Source organism: Emydura macquarii, unplaced genomic scaffold, assembly GCF_026122565.2.
Source record: "Emydura macquarii macquarii isolate MOO-44397 ecotype Brisbane River unplaced genomic scaffold, CSIRO-AGI_Emac_v2 contig_3530, whole genome shotgun sequence".
Lineage (NCBI taxonomy): Eukaryota > Metazoa > Chordata > Testudines > Chelidae > Emydura > Emydura macquarii.
In genome coordinates this window covers 3,052,609-3,075,731 of record NW_027133667.1, presented here as the reverse complement: position 1 = coordinate 3,075,731, position 23,123 = coordinate 3,052,609, and the positions used below count along the sequence as shown (strand labels likewise).

The 23,123-nt window shown below is 45.5% G+C and overlaps 1 protein-coding gene across 4 annotated transcripts in view; it reads right to left on the bottom strand.

Annotated features, from left to right (window-relative positions):
* Positions 1–3,097: 3,097 nt before the first annotated feature.
* HIPK2 (homeodomain interacting protein kinase 2) overlaps positions 3,098–23,123 on the bottom strand; it is a 167,481-nt gene continuing 147,455 nt past the window's right edge. For all 4 annotated transcript variants that reach the window (XM_067536262.1, XM_067536265.1, XM_067536264.1 and 1 more), the window contains exons 11-15: positions 20,636–20,815; positions 16,587–16,868; positions 8,836–9,083; positions 7,671–7,831; positions 3,098–4,816 (exon numbers count right to left, since the gene is read on the bottom strand). In XM_067536262.1, the coding sequence (XP_067392363.1) occupies positions 4,349–4,816; positions 7,671–7,831; positions 8,836–9,083; positions 16,587–16,868; positions 20,636–20,815 (1,339 nt within the window). In that variant the 3' untranslated portion in view covers positions 3,098–4,348. The remainder of the gene's footprint in view (positions 4,817–7,670; positions 7,832–8,835; positions 9,084–16,586; positions 16,869–20,635; positions 20,816–23,123) is intronic.

Sequence of the window (23,123 nt, the reverse complement as noted above, 5' to 3'; positions counted from 1 at the left end):
AAACCCCAAGCTCACTCCAAAACACATCAATCCTATTTTCATCTCCAAAGGCCTCTGCAAGCTAAATAATTCAGCTATTGTTACTTGTGTAGCATTAACAGTGTGCCAAGCATTTAGCTCCTCTACTAACATTGTCTGCCCTCATGTGTGGCTAATAGTACTGCGCTTACCATACCGTAGTTTCAAAGAGAGAAGGGGGGGAAAAAGGCATTTTTTGCTTCTCCCTACACCCAGCAGAAAACTCAGCCCTCACTTAGCATTGCAACATGAACACAATTCAAACTGCAGAAACATCTTTCATCCTTATTACAACCCCTTACAGCAACACTATTCTGACTGTGCTGGGATCAGAACCGTAGCTAGTGTGGCTCTGATCTCAGCATGGACAGTACAGACAACTGCCCCTTCCACTTTGCTATGCCTTCTTTCACACCACGGAGCATGGCACTGTAAGCTCTATCACCCTACTCCCACAGAAATCAGATCTGCACCTAGTGAAAGGACAAGACAGATGCGTGCACAAGCAAAACACAATAAATAAATCAAACATTCTTGTAAATGAGATTAAATCCAACCCTTCTCTCCCTTCCCTGCTTAATCGGCCCCAATATAGTGATGCACTTAAGCAAATATTTATGACTTTAAGCAAGTGCTTAAGTCCATCCGTATTCAGGAAAGCACTCAAGCACGTGTTTAAATGCGCTGCTGAATCAGGGCCTTTCTGCAGACTCTACACCCACAGTTCTAATAAAGGTGGGAGATGTAACTGAAAACATAAATATCATAATTCCATACAACAAAAAAGCTTAATAAAAATTCCATAAGTAATAATTAAAAGACCAGCTACATCAAAGAGGAAGAAACACGAGCCAAATATCTTGGCCACATGGACACACCTTAGTCTGCAGAAATGGTAGATCAGGACAGGTACCTTGCTATTCCTGCCGCTGCATTTTAACTAGCTAATATCTTCGATGTCTGTCAGTGTTGTTTATCCAGTGACTGGACTGGGGCGGGGGGTGTCATATTCTTTTCCATTGGGGTTCTCCAGTTCAAAGCTCGGAGGGTGCACAGGACACTCTCTTGAGGAGCCAACCATTTGTTTTCCTCTCTGGAAAAAAGAGCTCTAATCCTTAGCCCCAGCTTGGGTTAAGTAAGAGGCCGATAAGGTCATGGCTTGGAGCACGATGGGTCTTAGTCTCATACAAGTGTCCCATTAAATATTAGCTGCCACAATGTGACGGTGAGCCAGATCTTGTGTCCTCAGGACCCTCATGCTCTTTTAAACCATCTCTGCTGCTAGAAAATGACTTAGCTTGCTGATTGGTTTCTGCCACCAAAGTTTCTGGCATTGTGCTGAAATGCAGGTGTGCTGTGAGGGATAACGTGCCATCCCTACAGGACACAGCCACCCTCACAGCATGTCCCTGCTCCCCCTATGCTCCCTGCACAGTTTGCCTTCTCAGAACAAACTCCCCCCCCCCTTCCTGTAGTTTTCACAGACACAGCAACCCTTCTGATGCTGCCGATGAAGGGAAACTATTCATCATAAAATTAACAACAACAACAACAATAATACTAAGAGAAAAATAACGCAAAGATGCAGGAATGCATGTGCAATTAAAACCCAGAGTAAAATATAATAATAATAATAAAATAATAATCAGAACAATTATACAGTAACATTATTCCTTTTAATGACACAAGCAGCATGACGCTTTCATTCCTGAATCGATGGGGTATGAGAGGAATGCAACGGAAATTTACAGAGAGAATGGGGAATTTCCTGGTTTAGATAAATGGGGAAGTGTTGTCTTTCTAAAGGAAGAACGAAAGGTGCATGGACTGCTGAGGGGTCAGATCCTGATTTACATTATGATTTACATTTAGTAGGAGCGAGGGAGAGATAGGAAAATAAAACAGTGCAAGAATAGCCCACAAATCTAAAATGGCAAACATGATACTTGCTGTTTTGCTGAAAGAAAATAATCTTGCCCAATCTATGCATACTGAAATTTCTTCCTTCTTCCAGGCAGGGCAAGTGCTCATGACCAGATATTACAGCTGTGCTTGTCTGTCTTGCCAGCTTATCGCACGCTCTTTTCCTTTACTCCACCTATGGGATCCATCCCTCTTCACTCTGCCAATTGACCTGCCATTTCCTAGCATTTTGCAGTACACCTTAAAACACACCTTGCTCTAGTTTCAGGTAGATCCACAGCAGCACTGAGTCGATCTAATCTGTGATGGAAACACTCCACCACACCTTCTTCTTATTGGGCTCTTCTCCCCTCCCCCACAAGTACACGTGTGTATTATAGAAACACTTCAAAGTATTGATTCAATAGTGTACCTATTTTTATCACATTTTCCCTCCTAACCCTCTCATCTGCAAGAAAGTCTCTCATTGGAAACCTATCCGAAAACAAGACTGTTTAAGAGTTCTTTCAGCGTGGAGGTTTCAGAGTAACCATTTTTTCCACCAAGTTCAAACAGCATTCTACTACAACTTTTATACAAATGGGATGAGGAAGGGGAAAGAATACAGTCAGAACTACCTTACAATGGGTAGGGCCCTGATGGCTCAACGGTCTCACTTTGCACTCAGGAAACCTGAGTTTGACTCTCTAGACTGAATTCTCTCATTCTCTTGCTAGCTTTTTTCCATCCATGGAGTTCTAGAAAAAGTGTCCTTAAGCATCCCCACTCCCCCTTCTCTCACACATAGTACTTTGGCAACGTAACACTCTAGATATTTCGAAAGCAATCTGTCCTTCTAATCCTCTAAGAATGTTAACAAACAGCAGAATGAGAATTAAACTTCAGATGGGGAATATTTTTATTCCTGTGGGGGGAAGACAACAGACCCAAAAATAAACCTTTGACCCTTTGGAAAGCTACACTAGAGTATCAAGACCAATCTGGTCACTTCTAACCCATACAATGTTAAACAGATATCTGGGAGTCTCTCCTTCCAGCCCCAAAAAGCCTTCATGGCATCTGCACATTGGTAAATGACCTAAGAGTGAAAGGGGGGAAAGGGGTGAAGGGATAGGGGGAGAAATAACCTAGAAGAAGAAAATCAACACCACCACAAAAGAAGAGCTCAGATTAAATTCTGACTAGCCTCAGTCAGTTTTTAGGAGTACCAGTGGAAGTAAACCCTTAAACCGCATCTGTAGTTCGGTAAGGCACTACAAGGGAATGATGTAAAACTAAGACTGTGACAGTTGTAATGGCTGTGCTGAGGAACACACCACAGAGAGAAGGCAGCATCTGCGCACGCACACACACATACATACATACCTGGACAATCACATTTGTTACATGCCTATGTTATATCCTTTTTTTTTTTTTTTTTTTTTTTTTTTTTTTTTGACTTTTTTGTTTTGTTTTGTTTTTTTGTTTTTGTGCAATCACATTGAGGAATAATCTATTGGTATCATCGAAGTTCAACACAATATAGTAAAAAGGGTGTACGTACTGTATAGTGCTACATTCTACCAAGGGGCCAGCTAAAATTCTATTTCTACATTAAAAGAGTTATGGATTAAAAAGAAAATTTCCAAATAAAATAAAATAAAGAAACTGATTTCCAACATACACTATTAAAGACATTTTTTAAGAATAAAATTTCTCAGAGATTTATCCAGAGTACTCACAGAAAAGGAAAAATAGCCCCAAATGCTTTTGATCTTGACAAATGTCGCGAGTCCTGTTTTGTGTGTACGCATTTCAAGAGAATCAGTACTAATTCTGAAATTTAGAGTGATGGAACAATCACTCATACCTCCCCACCTCCACCCTGACCGCTACCCTCCCTCTACCTTCCCCATGGAAAACACTTCACACACCTTTGGGTTACAAAGACCAGTGCAAAAATGGGGCATTATTCCTTTGAAATTCTGGATAAATCCCTAATCCGTAGATGTACTGGGTTAAAAACCTAATAGATTTTGTTTTAGGTGTTCCGGACAACAAATTCCTAAACGTAGCTCATTGTCAGATGAAAATAAACTTCAAAAGTCTATTGGTGAAGGTCCAAAAACCGGACCCAGCCGTGGGTCCGTCTGCTTCCCCCTCTCTCTAATTTGGTGCAGAATGGTTTTGTATTTTTGTTTTATTTTTCTTGGGTTTTTTTTTTCTTTTTTCTTTCTTTTTTTTTTTTAAATAAAAAGTGTAGAATTAGTTCTCTCCTTCTCTCCTTTCTCGTTTCTTCCTTAAAGTCTCCTTCATTCAAGTTTTACATGTGCCTCCTATGGCATTGTCTGTTATGTTCTTCAGTATAAAAAGAGCCACCTCACTCCCTCTTTGCGAGTTTCTCTCTCTCTCTCTCTTATTCCAGTGTTTAGATGTAAGGGTACTGATTGACCTTGGTGGGGCTCAGTGGGTATCCAGTGTAGACTGTGGAGGCGGGAGAAGCACTGATGTAGGTTTGATGGGCAAACTGAGCCTGGTACTGACTCGGGTGGATGGTGGGAGATGGCAGAACTCGCGGGCCCATGCTGACAGGAACCTGGTGGACAATGCTGGCCGGGTAAGTGGTGTGCTGCACAGCATGACGAGCAGACCCTTGGGAGGCCACCAGGTGAGCAACGGTGCCTGTCGAGCCCAGAGCAGCAGGGGCGGTGTACGTATAGAGGTGGGGTTGGGTGGGGAGGTGAGCTGCTGCAGCCGCGGCCAGGTGGGGGTGGACCGTACCATGGCTGGGACTATTGTGTGGGAAGGAGTACGGAGCCTGAGCTATTGTTGGAGTGATGTAGGCTTGCTGGCGCCGGTGACTCCCTGTGCGATCAGTTGCGATGTGCTGCTGGGCCTGCACAAAAAGAGCATGATACAAGACAGTTAGAAGGAAACAGGTTGTTCTTTTCCTCTCCCCCTGGAATGAGCTGGGAGTCCCTTCCAGAGCCAAGGTGTCTGTTCACCATCCAAGCTCTTCCTTTGCCTTGTAGGTTAACAATAGGCGCACCCCAGCCCCGGAGGCTGTTTGAAGCATTCACCTGTAGTGTCTGGCCCCTTCTCCACTGAACACTCCTAGGAACACCAGGTCAACTGTCCCCAAGAGAACAGAGCCCACACCAGCTTGAATGATTCAACTCAGGATCAACTCCTTGTGTAATACTACAGCACTAAGCCATATGTATAGAAAACAACGAGAAGGTTATCCTCCGCGATTCAAGAGAGAGAGTGAGTAAGGATAATGGAACCAAAAGGGCTACAAGATTTCTAGAGACTAAACTTAACTGGCTAACCTTCTGTCTAAAGAATTATACCAACCTTCTCCCACATGTCTCTCGCAGCATTTCAACCAACCAGATGTGGCTGTGATCTCCTGTTCAGAAATGCAATCACCCACCCTGCCCAATTACTTCCTAGGTGCAGGATAAAGGGGTGCCTTCCTTGACTTCTCCTGCTGTCTCCCAAAGCTTATTGTCTGTACCCAGTGGCAGGATAAACCCCTGTGACTTACTCTTCCTGTGGTGCCTCCCTGTTCATTTCACATCCTCCACTGATTTCATATGCAAATAGGGCTTCCTTCGTGTTGGCTTACTATGCTGAATTGACACGCGACAGAGAGACAAGATGATAAACATCTTTTGTCTGACAGAAAACCTGTCTGTCAAATCTGCCTTGATACAGGCTTTAGAACATATTTCCAGTGTACAGACATAACTCCTTATACTCCTTCCGTAGTATCGGTACCTACATTTCACAATGATACTAAAGACCGGCATGACCCTGGCTTTCATTAAAGACCTCACATGATATTCTTTGGTGAACCGGAATGTACACACCAGGATCAGGAGATTCTTGGAAGCCCCTTGCCAGTTGGCACTGAGAAGTTCATGGGTCACAATTTCCCATGTGTTTTTTCCCCTCCTCCTGAAATCCTCAACGTCACAGTAAACTTCCCTTGGAAGCCATAGGTCTGCACAGGGTCCCTCCAAAGCCTATGTTTCCGGGGCACACCACAGCAGCTCTCTAGAGAACTTTACAAAGCAATACTCCCCATTGCCTGGAAGGGCAACTAACATAAAGGCTTCCACAACCTTGGATCCCCAGGGATGCAGTAAGCATTTCCACTACGAGATCCATGTCTGGGCTCAGACAACCCAAGCATTTTGAAAATTTGACAGTGAATTTAATGCTGATGAAAGATACTGAACTGAAAGCTCTGGAGTCCAGCATGGGCAGAGGCAATTTTATTTATGTATGTATGTAGTTAATAATGTTGGTGTTTGCTGCTCTCATTTCCTTGGTTGGCAGCATAACTTTTTTAAGACTCCCCCACCAACCCCAGGCCCCAACAGGACCTGAAGACTTTCCTATCTCAGAACTGTCATATAATCAGCTGTAACTTCTTGAACAAAGGTAACTTCTGTTCTTGCCGGGGGAGAAAAGGTATGTTCTCCCAAACACTAGGGATTTTCTAAGCTGGTTGCTTGCATTGCATGATGGTACCAAAGCGTTTCCTCAATCAGTTACGACTATTGTGCAATCAGACAGTCAATATATTAAATAACCAAGAAAATAGGAATTAGAAAACAATTGCCAAACAAGAATGACACTGCTCCATCTTACCTGCTTCCATTTTCCAATTTCTCTTTATCATTTTCCTAAATCCTTCCCCTGTACACTTTAGGGTTCAGAATGTTGCAGCCAAACTACACCCTTATTTTTGGAAGCAGCATCCCATCATTTCCACCTTTCCACCACTTTCACTCACTTTTATTCCTTCATTTTTATTTTAGAGCTGGTTGAAATTTTTCATATTTTCAGCTAAATTTTGAAACTTTTTTTTTTTGCCAGAAAATGTCATCCTTCTTTACCAGCTTTGCTTGTATTTGGCTCTGTACCAAAGTTAACGCTGCCCTCGGAGTTCTCAGAGCTTCCCACCTCTGAAATCCTGGCATCTTTGCTGTCCCTCCTGATGCCATGTCCTCAGAATAGAGAAGAGATGGGTCTCAGATGAGTAAACACAAAGGAGATTCTTTACTGAGACTGCTGGGCCGCACTGGGTTTCTCCGATTCTCAGACTCAAAAACATCTGGCGTTGCCTATTGTCACCCAACAGAGGCTGCCTAAATCCTGGCCCAGATTAAGCGATCTGGAAATGGACTGCTGACTACATTACATCTATGGCTGGTCACAATTTGTATGCTCACTCCACTTGTCACACCTGACTGGAAATGTCGCCCAGCCTGACAGCCAGTCACACCCTCCCTTCAAACCTCACTTGAAAGGCTTCGTCTTGACATTTGACTATAATTGAGATGGATCCCGACACCCCTTTCTTATACTCTTCCCTATAATCAGCACACAGACGTGCCTGTCTATGTTACCTCTCTTTCTCTCAAGGTTAAACGTTTTGACTTTTGAGATACTTTGTACATGCAATGCTGTGGCCCTGGGTGGGTTGTTAGCAGTGGGAACTGAGCCGGGAGACTTCTGGTGCTAAAAGCATAAGCCCCTCTTCTCTGTGCTGAAAGACGTAACCAAAGCTGCAGCAAGCTCATCAACCTCTTCCTATGGCCCTGACACCACTAGAAGGCAACAGAGCACTACACTGAGTAGGTGTGGGTTACATAAGGAAGATGCTATGTCGAAGTACATGATAGACGGCACATTTTTGCGGGGCCTACTTGCTGCCTCCTTCCCAGGTTGCTTACCTGGCTGAGATTAAGAGGCTGCTGCTGCTGGAAATGTGGTCCTGGCCGCTGCTGCCTATAGGCAATGGCTCCAGACGAGCTCCCTGAAGAGTGACCGCTGGTGGAGGTCACGATGTTGGAGGACTTGGACTTGTAGGAGGATGAGTGGTGACTGGTGGTGACTGTGACAGGAAAGGAAACACATTTGTACTTAGATAAATGTCTTACATCATCTAACTGACCCTTCCCTCACTGCATCGCCTCTGAGTGGCTTGTGGAAGGAGAAGCACAAGAAAGGGTGCATTGAAAATGGCTCCTCCTAGCTATAGGAAGGTGTTTAGCCAACAGTACCTCTGGGAACTCACAAACATGGGCCTGCCTGTTTCCCCAAAGGGAACAGTAGAAGCCCCACTATGTGAATCTCTAGCTGGGTCTGGAGGCTGGTTCACAGAACCTTCAGCAGTGCGAGAAAGTGTTCTGCCTGGGGAACAGCAGGAAGTGAGGCAGCAGATGCCAAGAAGGAAAAGATAGCGGCCTGGGATGCAGAGCAAGGAAAACCCTTAACCTGGCCAGCCTCATAGTGAATAGGGAGGGATAACAAGGGAGAGCCCAGGCGCTGAGCCTTGGCGCACAGCTTCGCAATGGCACTGCACAAAACAAAAGGACGATCACACAGCTCAGACCCCAGCCCTGCAGGCGGGAACCGCAGAGAACGGTCTGACGTCCAGGACAGTGGAGGCTCTGAAGGTGGGTGAGCAAACCTGACACACCCAGCCCAGTGGAGCCTGTCCTCCCCAGAAACGTTAGCAGGGTTGGATGAAAAATGGTTTCCATGCTTTCAATCTAAAGAACTCTTGCCATTTTTAAGTAAATGTATAACCTTACAGGGTAGGTCTGGCTCAAACAGCTGCAAGGGCCCTCTGATATCCATCTCTGCACAAAGGGCCAAATTCTGCTCTCGGATGATCGCTGGTGTAACTGAGAACAAACTTAGCCCTTATGCCTTCCAGCTCCATTGAAGTGCCTCTGTGCAACACATTCAGAAGGCAATACGCCTCCCAAGAACAGCCATGCAAGGTGTGTTAGGGGAGGGAAGGCACACAGGCTCTATTTTTTTAAATGAACCTGAAGAGTGAGATTCTTCCAAGATTATTGTTTATTTCTTAAGGGAAAAAATGCAATTTACCTGGTACCAGACTATCGCATTCTACCAGCACCTCACTAGCCTGGGTTTTCAGTGGTGGCACAATGATAGTTCGGGGGTTCCCGCTACAGTGGGTCTCCGGTACCCCTTTTGTATCGTAGGTGTTCCCGTTATTGTGTGCCCCACGGTGTTGTACTGAATAGGGGCTGTTGTTGCTGGAGGAATCAGAGTAGGGCGAATCGTGCACAGTGACGCAGCTGATGACATTTTTTCTTTGTTTGGACAGGGTACTGAAAATCAAACACAACATGGAAGAAAGTGAATAGGCAAGACTTGTCAGAGCATCAGCATTCCAGTCCATCCTCAGCCAGCTCCTGTAACAACGGGGATGCTCATGGGCTTAAAGTTAAGCACGTGCTTCAGTGCTTTGCCAGATCAGGGCCCTCTAAGCCACATCCTGTGCGCCTAAAGTCACTTTTTACTATTCAGACAAACCCCTGCTGAAGTCACATGAGTTTTGTCTGAGCAAGGAGTGAGTAAAAACCCTGAGTATGGATCTTACAATTGACCTCACATGCCCAGCTTAGAATAGCACTCGGACAGACTGCTAGATTGATTTTCAAGCTATTTACTCTCTAGCTGCAGGAGAAGCTCAGTAGATCACACTAGACTAAGTTGCATATCTTATCACCCCCCACCCTTCAGCAAGGATTTAATAATAGATGTTACGGTAAGGTTTCATATGATTAAAATTCCATTATTACAAAATATCCTACGTTATATTTACTAATACATCAGGGAGCGTATATATCCACAAATACTTGAAACGAAAGGACAGTTGAAGAAAATGAACAACGTATATTTCACCATGCAGAATCCTTGGGTTTTATTTTCTTACTCCTTCATTCGCAACATTCAGTAATTTGCAACAGGTCTCCTGACATTAGTGCGAATTACCGAGGTCCTGCTGCACCTAATCTATCTATGGCATCAAAGAAGTGATTAAAAAGGAACATCAACATCAGCATTTCTAGGATTATTGCTAGAAGTTCATTAGGCTAGACTGCACCAGCACTGTCGGGATTCGCTCCACTACTGTGTCTAATTATTCCTGATGGTTTATCCTTCCCATTATGAGCTTGTTTAGAGAAAAAGAGAGAGAGAGAGGAGGGGGATGGGAGATAGGGGGAAGATTTGCTTAAATGGCTCATATCCTTGACAGCGCACAGACCTTGACTACAGAAAATAGCTGCTATGTTTCACTGATTGCATTATGTTGTTATGGCAACTGAAGTTTTTAAAATGATGAAAAGAAATGGATAGTGTATAAAGAGCTAAGTAATTAGACTCAATAGTGGAAACACCATATAGAAAAAAACCGCACATCTCTTAACCTCTTGAGCGCCACTCTTCTTTTCTTTATTCCTTTCCCCATTAAGGCTCACTTCAATTCCTTCCATCCAACAGGTTAACTCAAGAGAGGATCTGATTATTCTGGACTCAGCCTCTGGTGGGCATTTTGTCCTCTTCTCCCAGCATCACTAGGTATCCAAGTTAACGTAGGTAAATGCTGCAGACCTCCAGACCAGTTTGCACAACAGACAATTTTTATTTATTTGTTCATTTATTTTTTTTTTACAGTACAAGAAAAAGTGAGTGATGCCTCTTCAGCAGCATTATTGGTTTCACCAAATTTTCCTGATAAAGAGTCTTTCCAGCAGCCTTCCTGGGTGGGCACGGCCCAGCTTTCCCCTTGCTTCTTGAATTTGAAAAGCTTTTATTAATTTGTTGTTCTTCAACTGAAAAGTATGCTTAAAAAAACCAACTTATCCAGTGCCTGAGTCTGCAACCCTTTCTCAGGCAAGTAATCCTGACTCGGGAAGCTCCACAGATTTCAATGGGCTTCTGATTATTACAGGAGCACATCGGAAGCCCAGATCTAGATCAGGGCCTCGTTCTTCTAGGCACTGTACAAAACACATAGTGACAGACAGTCCCTGTCCTGAAGCACTAACAATTTCAATAGACAAGACAGATAAAGGGTGGGAGGAATGGTGATGCTGTTGTACAGATGGGGAACTGAGGCTCAGAGAGATTAAGTGATCATCAAGGAAGACTGGAGTAGAACACAGAATTGAATCCACTCCTCTGACGAGTAAGGATTTCTTTTAAAGAGTTTGCAGTAACAGACTGTTATATTTTTCAATTTAATCCCCTCTTCCATCAAGAGATGGACAGTCTGCTGTGTTTGAAATGAAAAGAATAATGGTGTGTCTTCGAATGACAACCGACTTATTTGAAGGAAGATGTAACAGTTTTGATATGGTGCTGCAAGAAAGAACATTAAGATGATAAAAATGCCTAATATGTCATCCATATTCCATCTGCCTAATGGAAATGCTATAATTTCACATTTACGAGGATCTGTAATGTTTGACCTTTGCAACTGCCCGCTGCTGCCTGTGAAGGAGAGACGTATGTTCTCTAACACTGTGTGTTCTGACCTTTTAGAAAGGAAAATCAAGTCAGTGAACGGTGCTCTGACAACTGAGAAGTTTCTGGCTGTGTTTCTTTTATAGCCCCTTCCTCACATATGGGACTTTATGGCTGAGCTGTAAACATTTGTTCCTGGCTGATGCTTGGTATGCTAGGGGCTCAACTGTGGGAGTGGAAGAGCATTTTTTCCTAGACATGAAATCTGTGTGTTTTATTATTCCAGAATTTTCATATTTTAGGCCATTTTGACTGAGAGATCTTGAAGGCAGGGCCATCTTTTTGTTAGATGTCTGAACATTGCCTAGCAGAACCGGGCTGGGGCCCCCAGCCTCTTCCTATCACACCTGCATCTATTCACAGCTGCTGCCTAGACTGCGGCTCTCCCTGCTGCAGTCATAGTAGCCCATGCATGCAGTCTCAAGAGGGGTGGCAATGCACCCTCACAGATTAGCAAAGTAGCCATTCTGCAGGCAGGATGCCAGTCTGCACTGCCGTGCTGCTCTTAGAGCAGCTTCTGTGCAAACTGCCTTTTAAGATTACTATACTTTATTAATTACAGATCATTATATGTGTGTGCCTAGTGTTTTTATCCAGGTGCGCAGAGAGACAAGTTCCCTGCCCTACAGAGCGTGAGATCAAACTCAGACACAGTTCATGCCCAAGAGATATAGAGACACTGAGCACGTCTGTGCTCTCAAACATGCATGGACAGCTTCCAGGGACTTCCATCCAAATGGCATGGGTGCAGCTGAGAGAAAGAACCAAGCCCCTTTTCCAAGAGGAGCTCAACACAGCAAGCTTTGGGAGGTTTCAGAAGGGATTTGAAGAAGGAAAGGGAAGGCGCTTGGTGCACTGGGAGCAGATATGAAGCCAGACAGAGGGGCAGCCTGGCCAAATGGTGTTGTGATTTGGCCCTAGTGCAGTGGTACGCAAACTTTTCCGGTCCTATCCCCCGCCTTACCATTAAGGGAATCTGTCCGTGCCCCTCGCCCACCATTACGGCACAGCCAAGGCTTCCTCAGCACCAGAGCTTGGGCTTAAGGCAGAGCAGGGGTTGGGGGAGGAGCTGGGGCTAGAAGTGGAGCTGGGAGTGGAGAAGGAATGAGGGCAGAGCAGCGAGGAGTGAAGCTGGAGGCAGAGCGGATTTTGGGGGGGGGAGGGGAGTGGACTGGAGGTGGAGCTGGGCCTGGAGGTGGAGCAGGACTGGGGGCTGAATGGGTGTGGGGGGAAGAGCTGGTCTGGGGGCAGGGCGGGGCTGGAAGCGTGGTGCTCCCTCCCTGCCTCCCCAGGGGCTGGCGTAGGCCTGGATGCAGAGTGGGACTGGGGGCTGAACAGGGCTGGGGGGGGAGAAGGCTGAGGGTTGGAGCTGGTCCAGAGGCAGGGCGGGGCTGGAAGCGTGGCGCTCCCTCCCCGCCCCAATGGGGGCTGGCCTAGGCTCCGCCATGCTCCCCTCTGAACGTTCCTGGGCACGCCCCACAGTTTGGGGACCACTGCCCTAGAGGAGTCTGTTCCTGTACAGCAGAGCGCAGGGCAGTTTGCCAAGAACTCAACTCCTGGCGGCACCAGCCAAAGCACCGCATGGGTAAGAGAGAGGGAAGGCTCTCTGGCCAGGAGAGACCCAGCTCCCCAGGGGAGTGGGGAACAAGAACGAGGACAGGAACAGGGTCCCTGCTGGGTGTGGAGATGAGGACCAGAACATGCCCCCTCTTAAGAAATATCTGAACTGACACCACTGCTAAAAGGGAAGATACAGAGACACGTAAGGTGTCGGATGAGATCAAGATAAAGGTAGAGGTTGGGTGAGTTGTTCAAACAACAGTGAAACCTGCCAAGGTACTAAGGGTTGGCACTGCAGCTGGTGTAAATCAGCATCGCTCCATGGAAGCAGAGCTCTACACACTGAGGAGCAGACCCTAAGGCTTTTAGGACTGACAGTTTTTCCACGAGCAGAATCTTCTTTTCTTAACTGAGAACATCACGTCGCAGAAGATGCAAATGCAATGCACTGGTCAGCATGTGTCACAGTCTGATCCAGCTCTCAGCTTGAGAGTCTGGCTCCTTAGCGCAAACTGTAGTGACTCATGCTTCCAGCTGTGGAGGCTGGTTCAGGCCCTACGGTTGACAAAAATGGCAGCTGTTGCACAAACAGGCCTTTTGGTGCAGGGGCATTTACACCACACCACCTTAGCTCTCTATAAACCCCATCACGGTGCGTTCTGACTAGGCCCAATGCACGTAAGAGGGCTAAGCCTACAACAGTTCTCTTCTCTGGCTCCGACAGTCCAATAACTTGCAGCCTTCTGAATTGTTGCCATTTCAGAATGAACCACAACAAACTCTATTCAAAGAAAGTCTGGGGTCAGCCATAAACCCACCAAAACCAATGAAATCCTATGCAAAGGCTGAAATCGCCACTTATTTCAGTGCTGGGAGTTGTTGTTGTTGTTATAAACATAAAGTCACGAAGGGCATCTCCTCGCTGCCCTCTTTTCAATCACTTCTTCCTGCCATGCTCTGCTACGCTAGAGTTAGCAGCATGTGAAATTATACCTCCTGCTGCTATTACCGCTGGCCCGGTCCTGTGTGTCATTCATTCACGAGCAGCGCACACATTCTCTCACTCGCTTATATCCATAATTTATTCATCCCGAGCTGCACTTGTGCTTCTGTTCTATATTTAAGTGGTTTTATTTTTTCCCTGTTAACTTCAGAAATATTTAATCAGCTGAGGCTGTATACCTAAAAGAACCTGCAAAATGAAAAGTTATGGAGGGGTGACATAGCTCAGGCTACTATTAGTGAGGAATGCTATCAGTCTGTCTGTCTGTCTGTCTGTCTGTCTGTCTCACCCCATTGCCATAGTATTGGAGGACTTTAGTATAGAAACATACAAAAATGCAAAGTCTCTCAATTTATAAGAAACCTGTAAAACCTAAACTCTGTTTTGAACTTCCTCACTCCTCCAGGGAAACCAGAGGGACCTAAACTTTTCTCTCCAGGACTGGCAGGAATGTTGTACTACTGCACAACTGAGACCATCTTTTTGAGCCTAAGGATGCTGAGCTTAGGGGAGCTTCTTTGGAAAAGACAATGAACTGAGAATGCCTTCTAGAGATCTCTTGGTGGTGAAGTCATTGTACAAGCGTCGCTCTTTGTAATTTCTGGTGAAGATGTTAATACCAGTTTCCAATAGGTGGCACTCTTTTGTAAGACAACATTGGAAACCACATGCTTCCAAAGAGTCAGGACTTCGCATGGAAACTATAGCTCCTTGCTGCTTCTGAGAATGTGGGGACGAACAATTTTTAAAAATGTCTATTGATTTTAAAATAGTTATACAAGGCTATACATAGTTACACATATCAACAATACACAGAAGAAAAGAATTAAACCAAGTCCTGGACTGCCTGCTACACCCCGTTGGCAACCTTCAAAATTTTCACTTGCACACCTGTGATTTCCATTAGATAAGAAAGAAATTCTTCCCATAGCATGTGGAATTCTCTTTATTCTTACAAATAAAGGGCCTGACCTTGCTTTATCAGAAAGCCACTCTCCTCTTAGCATCCCTTCACTGGCTTCTTGTTCTGAACGTCTAGGCCCTGCACAAATCCTCTCCTCTTCACCTCTCTGATTTCCATTCTTTCCCCGCCCAGGCCTTTCAGCTCCCCTTCGTATCTCTCTCTGGTTCTCATCTTTATACCTTCTCCCTTGATATCCCCAATGGCTAGAACTCCGTTCGCCTATTGCACCTGACTTCCATCCTCTCTTCCAAATCCTTTCTTTAAATACACTTCTGTGAAACCAACCAACCACAGTAGTGCTATAATAATTGTTTACAAAAAAAATGTAAAATAACCTGCACTGCTTTGTGATCTATCCATCTTTCCGGTCATCTGCTACACGATAGGCCTGATTTTGAGAGGTGCTGAGCTTCCACCACTCCAACTGAGATCATATGGGTGCTCAGCACCTCTGAAAATAAAGCCCTGTTGTGCCTAGTGTCTCTGTACAAGTTGTAAAGTCATTGAGGCAGGCACCATCTCATCTGTTCTGTACACATTTTCAGTGCACCACTAATAATCATCACAGCATTGAGATTCAGAGATATAGCTGTCTCAGATGATTGAAGGCCAATCTGCCGTGCAGCAGGTTCTAAATAAAAATGCTTTAATTTGATCTATTATTGAAGGGATAGGGTTAGAAAATTCCCAGCTGAGTTAGCAGCATAAAGATTCTATAATTATTCAGCTATCTGCACGGCTATTTCTCTACAGTTCCTCAAACAGACTGACATTTTGCGACTGGTGTCAGATGGGAAACCTGGAGCGCTCAGGGTTTGAGCGTGTGCATATGAGGAAAGATGCTGAAATGAGAGCCTTGGAGAAAGAAGTCCTCTCTTTATCCATGGAACAAGAAGAGCAATGGCAGCTTCCCAGTACCACTGCATCTCCCGTGACTGGGTGGATCAGTTCTATGAGCAGAGGAAAATTCAATCTCCATGGTCCATTCATTTTTTCCCACCCTGCTGAGGCAGACAGTAGGATGCCAATTAGTTCCAAAACTGGTGATATTTTTTGTAATGAGAGCACCCATGAGAATTGGACAGACCCGCCTCACAACTCATTTCACCTAAAAAGAGTTATTTATGACACAATCTTTAGAGGTTTTCAAGACTAGGTTAGGAGTAGCACTGTATACAGAAGTAGTAGTCTGGTCTTCTTGACAGATGCCGAGGATTGGACTAGATAGGATATTCTCCAATCTTTTTATTCTACGGATCACTTAGAAAGAGAGATCTGATTTTGAACCACCTGCTCTCCAAACCTCAGTTCCTCACTGCTTTGTTCTATCAAGCTCTCTCAGGTATTTATATCGCCCTCATTACTGTAGTATCTGAGCACCCCACAATCCAGAACATATTTCTCCTCACAACAGCCCTGTGAGGTAAGGAAGTGTTATCTCCATTTTATAGATGGAGTTACTGAGGCACAAAGAGATCAAGTAAATTACCCAAGCTCACACAGGAAGTCTATGGCAGAGCAGGGAATTTAACCCAGTTCTCCAGAGTCTCAGGTTAGCACCTCACCACTGGATCATGCTAACTTTCGTGTCCAAGTGTTTCTTTAGGATGACTGCCAGGAATTGCTTTCCACGCCACTGTTGTTCCATACAGCATAGACTGTGTACCCAGTGGATGACTAGATTATCTAGATGGTCTCTGAGTCCCAACCCTATCTCCTAAGATGGTCTTTCTTGCACCCCAACCCCCCGATGGGTCCAGAATCACCGCTCACCTGGTGGGTGCATGTTTCTGTTCCTCTTCTTCATCGGTGTCACTGCTAATTGTAATGACACTGACTGCAGGGCTGGGTGTGTCGGGAATGATTATCGTCTGCCGCTGCCGCTCCCGCGTGGTGCTGGAAGCCACGTCTCCCCACCCACACGTGACAGACGTGCTGCAAGCGGGGCTGTGGTGCACCATGGCACAGCGAGGGGGTGTGTTCTCCTTCACACGTTTCGATCGCTGAGGGGAGCTGATGGCCTGAGAGGACGAAACCTCGTATGTGGACACATTTCTGAAAATAATAAAAACAATCAGTTGGGTAAAGCTCGGATTGCTCAACCCCTCTAACATCGGTGGCTTTTGATTCCTGGCCTCAACCTCTCTCACACTCCTTGTTGGGGTGGGCTGGGAACTCTACAGAACTGGTGTGCTCACCTTTTCAAAGGGGAGGAGAGGAAGGGAGTGCCTTACGTCACTCATCATTAGAGCTGGCTGGAAAATGTTTGGGTTTCTTTCCTGTGGAAAATTTAGATTTTTTGTCAAAAATCTGAAAAAAAACCCAAAAAATGCTGTCTGAAAACCAAAATAGTTCAATTTGGAAATGTTGCCTCATAGGAGTGCCTGGCCATGGTGCATCCTGGGAGATGTAGTCCAGCCAGGGAGCCCAGCACACTGAAAAGAACAGGAGCATGAAGCACCTCAACTACAACTTCCATGAGGCACTACTGCTGTATTTCCAAATCAAAATATTTTGGTTTTCATCCAAAATTTTTCAGTTTTTCAACCAAAAAAATTGAAGTTTTCCTTGCAAAGAAGACATTTTCCACAAAAAATGGTTTAGTTGAAAATCCAGTTCTGTCCAAAAAAAGGTTTGGACAGAAAATTTTTGCCCAGCTTTCCTTATCTCAACAGCGTTATGGAGCAACTCAGTTCCATTCGGTGCAGGGTGGAAGAAGTAAATAGGAGCACCTTTCATCACTAGAGGGCAAAAATGCCCAAGTCCCTCTTTTCTATCATCCTAATTCAGTCTCTTGTATTAAATGTAAATAAGTAGAATGGGGGTTCATCTACATCGGGAGCCTAAACACTGCGCCTGCCCATCAGAGAGTGGAGGCAACAAAAAGCCCTTGAATAAAGAAGGAGCGCATATTCCCTAGTACCCATGTCATTATTCACTAAAGTCTTTTTTTCCCCCTCTCCCCACTGCAGAATATTTTCAGAGTCAAACAAAAAGCCAGGTTCTGGTTCTGATTCCATTTTACAGGCAGATTTTGGCTGTGTTTTTGGTTTGGCCCTAAAGCTAACAAAAGGAATATGTGGCATGTATCAAAGGGAAGGAAATATGGACATATCACACTGCACTGACTTACACAGGGTCCTTTGCATAACAAATGACTGCACAGTACCATTTGCAGTGCTTTTTGAATACCAATGAGGAGCACGGAGTATCCTCCCCTCAAAAGGAGCATATCCCTCATATGGATACAAAAGCATCACAAATAATGTAAAATAGAGCACCATGGAAAGCAGCTGCTCTGAAAGTGTCTGACTCCTTCCCAATGCAGACACCTTGTGTCCTAGTGGCAGATTATTGGGGGGGAAAGGGAGACACTTTGTATGTCCAGGTGTATTGTGATCTATTCCCGGTTTTACTGGCTTGTCGGGTCTTAACTGCCTCTGTTCTGTATTATGAATGGGCTAAGACTGCTGGAACCCACCCAAAGTAAATGAAACATTAGACATTAGAGAGCAGATAAACAAGAAGGATTTGGACACTGGCATCTTAAATACAGTGGAACTGGTTGTGAATTCAGGTCACCCATGAACTGCAAGCTCCTCTGTTTTTCCCACTCTGTAGGTCCATCTATACAATAAAATAAACCCTGCAGCAGCGCGTCTCAGAGCCCTGGTCAACTGACTGGGGCTCACAAGACTTGTGCAGTGGGGCTAAAAATAGCAGTTTAGATGTTCCTACTCGGGTTGGAGCCTGGGCTCTGGGACCCTCCTGCATCGCAGGGTTTCAGAGCCCAGGCTCCAGCATGAGCAGGAACGTTTACACTGCTATATTTAGCCAAGGAGCACAAGCCTGAGTCAGTTGACCCGGGCTCTGAGACTTGCTGTTGCGGGTGTTTTTTTGTTTTTGTTGTGTAGACGTATCGTGTAAGAGCCGGTCATTTCTGGATCTCTTTCTTTTCTTAGAAAAATTCAGTGCTCATTAAAGGTGCCGGCTTAACAGCCCTGACAACCTCAGCCGTCTGTCCACAGAGCATACAGCACAAGCAGCAGTAAAGCATATTTCTCACATACTGCCTCCCTTGCCCGCCAATGTGTCCCAGCCACAGGGATTACCACAGGAGTGAGAGAGCTACTACCCATGCATTCTTGCCTTTTCTTCATGCAACTGCAAGTCCTGGGCCAGAACCTGGCCCCACTCCTGCAGGGCAAAACAGCCGTAAAGCTGATGGATCCAGCCCGCCTAGGATTCTCCCATGCAGGAGAATCCTGGGGTGGCATAGAACTTCCACAGTGGTTCCTATGCCAACTCTCCAGTCCCAGACCTTGGCGGAGGAGGGGTCCTTATGCCCCCAAGATTCCCCAGCTGCCAGAATGGCCCCTTAGGACCACGTGTAAGATAGAGCAGCCAGAAGACTGCTCTAATGTATGCCATACACTGGGGTCCCTGCCTAGGATCAGGGGATTTAGGGTGGTTTAGGGGCTATCTTTGCCCCTCACTTTGTGTTGAGTGCACTTTGTGTTGAGTGACAGGATCTACTCCTGCATATATGCAGTCAGCCATTTGCTCTTGAATGGACATATTCTAGGTGCACATTTTAGCTGCTTTGTTTCTGAAAAATGTAGCTCTTTGAGGCGATGACAATGTTGAGGAAATGTTGCCACTTTTAGGAGTGTTACTGAGATCAGATAGAGGGAGAATGGTCACACCTTTTGTCTGTCGATATGTTGGCATCGGGGCATACTGAATCAGTGCATTTGAATAGCACATAATTTGTTTTTAGTTAAGGTAGCACATCACGCATCATGTCATACACGTTATGTATAAAGTATTATTCACACAGGGCCTGACTCCACTGTCTTACACCTTGCACCGTCATTAACACCTGGGCAAAGTGGGTGTAAAACAAACAACAGATGGCGAGCATTTCACATCCACTTTGCCCAGGTGTAAACGACTTTCTTCAGCCAAGCTCATAATATCTATAGTAAAAGCTCTTTAAAAAAAAAAAATCACATGATTCAGGGATAAGCTTTATTCTGCTCCTGGTAATATCAAAAAGCTCCTCTTATACTTTTGCACCATCCCTGCCTGCATTTCAGTGCTGCTCCCACACGCTCAATTCGGAAAACAAAAAACAAAAAGCAAGTAAGAAATGTGTTGCATAAACAGAATATAGATAGTTGGATTTTTTTTTGTGGGGAGTGGGCGGCGGGAGAGAGGTAATAAGAGTTTTGACTGGCATTAATTTGCGGAGACTTGTACAACTGACTCGAGGCTCTGCCGCTCACAGTGATGTGGTCATCCCCAAAGAGAAGGCATTAAAATTGTATGCCACCTCATCTCGTTATGCAGTCTATATTTATACCTACTCTGTTCTATATATACTCACTGAAGTGGAAGGAACAGAGCTTTTAAGTGGTTCAATATCCACCAATCCTGCCAAGACATCACTTTAATGGATTTAAATAGGCATGGTTGCATGGACTCCTGTTTGAGTGCCTTCATCTCTTTCATGGAGAGCAGAGCAGAACCCTACTACTACAGAGAAAATCAGAATACTATGGGCCGGAGCCTTCTCTCACTTACACTAGTTCAAGTCCACCTACTTCCTCCTGATTTATACACAGTGCACATGAGAGGAGAATCAGGCTCTATGCAGGGGAAAAGCATTTCCTCCCCTCTCTTTATACTGTTTCCACCAAAATCGCCATTGGGGTAAGTGCATGCAGCTCCATCAACTTCAGCAGAGTTGGACCCACTTTGCCAGCAGGGATTTTGGCCCTTGGAGTACTGAAGCTTTCACTGGGCGCCTTGCTACTTACCTTGTAGATGACTGGTGCTGCTTGTTCTTCCTGGAGGAAGTGGTGCTGGTCGGCTGTTGCCTCATGACATGAGCCACACCCACGTTCAAGGGCTGAGCTGCTGGAAGAGTCACGTGACTAGCTAAAAGTGCAGGCTGTTGCATGATGGGATTGTAATGGCTGCCATGAGCGTGTGTGTTTCTGCAAGAGGAGGGAAATAGGGGATAAATGCATTTTAAATGAGTATCAGTTCTTTGAAAGGCTTCCTTTAGCCTCATAAATGCCCCCAGCTAAAGGTGACCTTGGGCACGCCAGTCCTGGCAGCATGTTTGGGTTGGGTTTTTTTCTCATGAAGGGCTGTTTCCCTTTGGTTTGCAGAGGTCTTTGCTTCAGTCTCTCCGGGTGGGGGAGGCAGGCACCTATTTGATGTTTTGGACACATATCCCACTAGAGCTACTCAGTGCCACTGGGAGTATTGGCAGAAGAGGGCACTTGACAGTGATGCACGTCTCCCTTTCCCCTAGAGCTGAACTCATTGCCTCTGCAGTTCTCCTATCCCCTCCCTGCCTGCCTGAGGAACAAGGGACTCCGCTCAGTACCGAACCAAACCTTCTAGATGGCAGTGTAAGTCACTGTCATTGCGCTATACCAGTGTGCCTATGGATAAAGTTTAAAAAACAGTACCCCCACATATATTCATACTTGGTCCACTTTAGTAACTTTTTCTATATAGCTTGTTGTTCTGCCCACAGCATCCACCTACAGGCTCCAATCCCCCTCTCTCCTTCAGGAAGACCTTCTCCAGCTCCTTCAGGCGAGACTCACAAATGCAATTCCCCACCATTCAGATGTCACATCAGGATATCAGAGAGCCCAGAAAACTATAACTGACACTCACTAAGGTCCAAATATAACAAGGGCCACCATGCTTTGGGCTGAGATGCTAACCCACAGTGGATCAGCAATCTCCCACCAGAGGTGTTCTGTGGACCACCTGAGTATGGCAAATAATCCAGATCATCAGGCCGCACTCTTCAATTTAGGTTCAACTTAGAGATGATCTGCACAGCCCCAGGCAAAAGGAGAGGGGACAGCCTGCTGAAACAAAATCTTCCACCCACCAGCTGTTCAGCTGAGAAACCACCCTGGAAAGAAACTCATGCTTTGACCTAGTACAGATGTATTTTATTTTCTGGAATAAACCACAGCAATGCAGCAAGTGACAACCTGACCAGATTCCTTTGGGGATGGACAACGATGCACAGATTTCAAACTCCTTAACTATGCTGCCGCTTTGTGACTGACTGTCTGAGGCTATGTCTACACTGACGGCGCCATCAGATTGATTGATCCGGATCGACTGAGCGGAAGTAGAGACCCGCTCCATCGACCCGGAAATCGACGCTACTAATCCACCTCCACCAGGTGGAATAACGCTGCGTGGACAGGAAGGCATTTCCTGTCGGCGCAGCAAACTGAAGACACCACAGTAAGTAGAAGTTAGGGAGCCGACGGGAGATACGCAAGCTACTTTACTGCCGCTGAATCTGGCAGCAAGCGTAGACATAGTCTCAGAGACTACAAGAGTTTCATTAGCTCCTCTTTGGTAACAATGGCATGCTGCCTGTTTTTGCTGAGTGCAAAGGGTGAAAATGATAAAGGGATCTGCCAGTCTGACATCTGACATGAATTTGTTTCCAGGCAGAGGCTGTGGCCTTAGGAAAGCCTCGAGGAACTCCCCATTTACCCGCTACTTTAATCCTCTTCCTTTCAAGGCCTTGCATTGCAGCGACCGTTCTCACTGCTGCCTCCTTGCAATGCCTCCTGACATTGACCCCCTGAAGAAGTAGGAACAACTGGGCAGTGGAAAGATGATCAAAGGCAGACAGTGAGGACAGCATCATTGGAGATGTTCCAGGAGAGATGAAATAAACCACTAGTGGAACTATTTAGGGAAGGGTCCACTGTGATACAGCGGTTCAAAAGTAATTGGCCTAAGAAGTGTCTCCCCATCCCTAATCCTTTGGCCAGGGTCAGGATTTCACGAACAACTGCAGCACAGATTGGACATTGCCCAGAATTTCATTTCCACTCGGCCTGAAAACTCCAAACACCCACTATCCATGCCTGCGCAGAGACTGCAAAGGGCCAGGGCTCTCATGCCTAACTCTCCACAGTCGTTGCCCCCACACACAATGATCCCATCTCTCAGGAAGTTTTCACAAGTGCCAAAAGTGCTGCAAACCGAACCTGGGATACAATACAGCAAAGAAGAACAGGGCTCTCTCTAGACAGCTTTTTAAACAAGCCGAGACGGATGTGGATGGTTGGGGGAAGATGCTGGGATCAAGAAAGGAGTATAGGTCTTTTTTCTTGTAGGAAGTTATCCTGTCACAAGGACAGAGCTGTGAGGAGCAGCTTAAGAGAGGCTAAAGTTGAATTTGGCTTTATGCTGTATTGTTCCTTTCATACTCATAATATAATCTGAAAGCACCTTACAGTCCAAGTC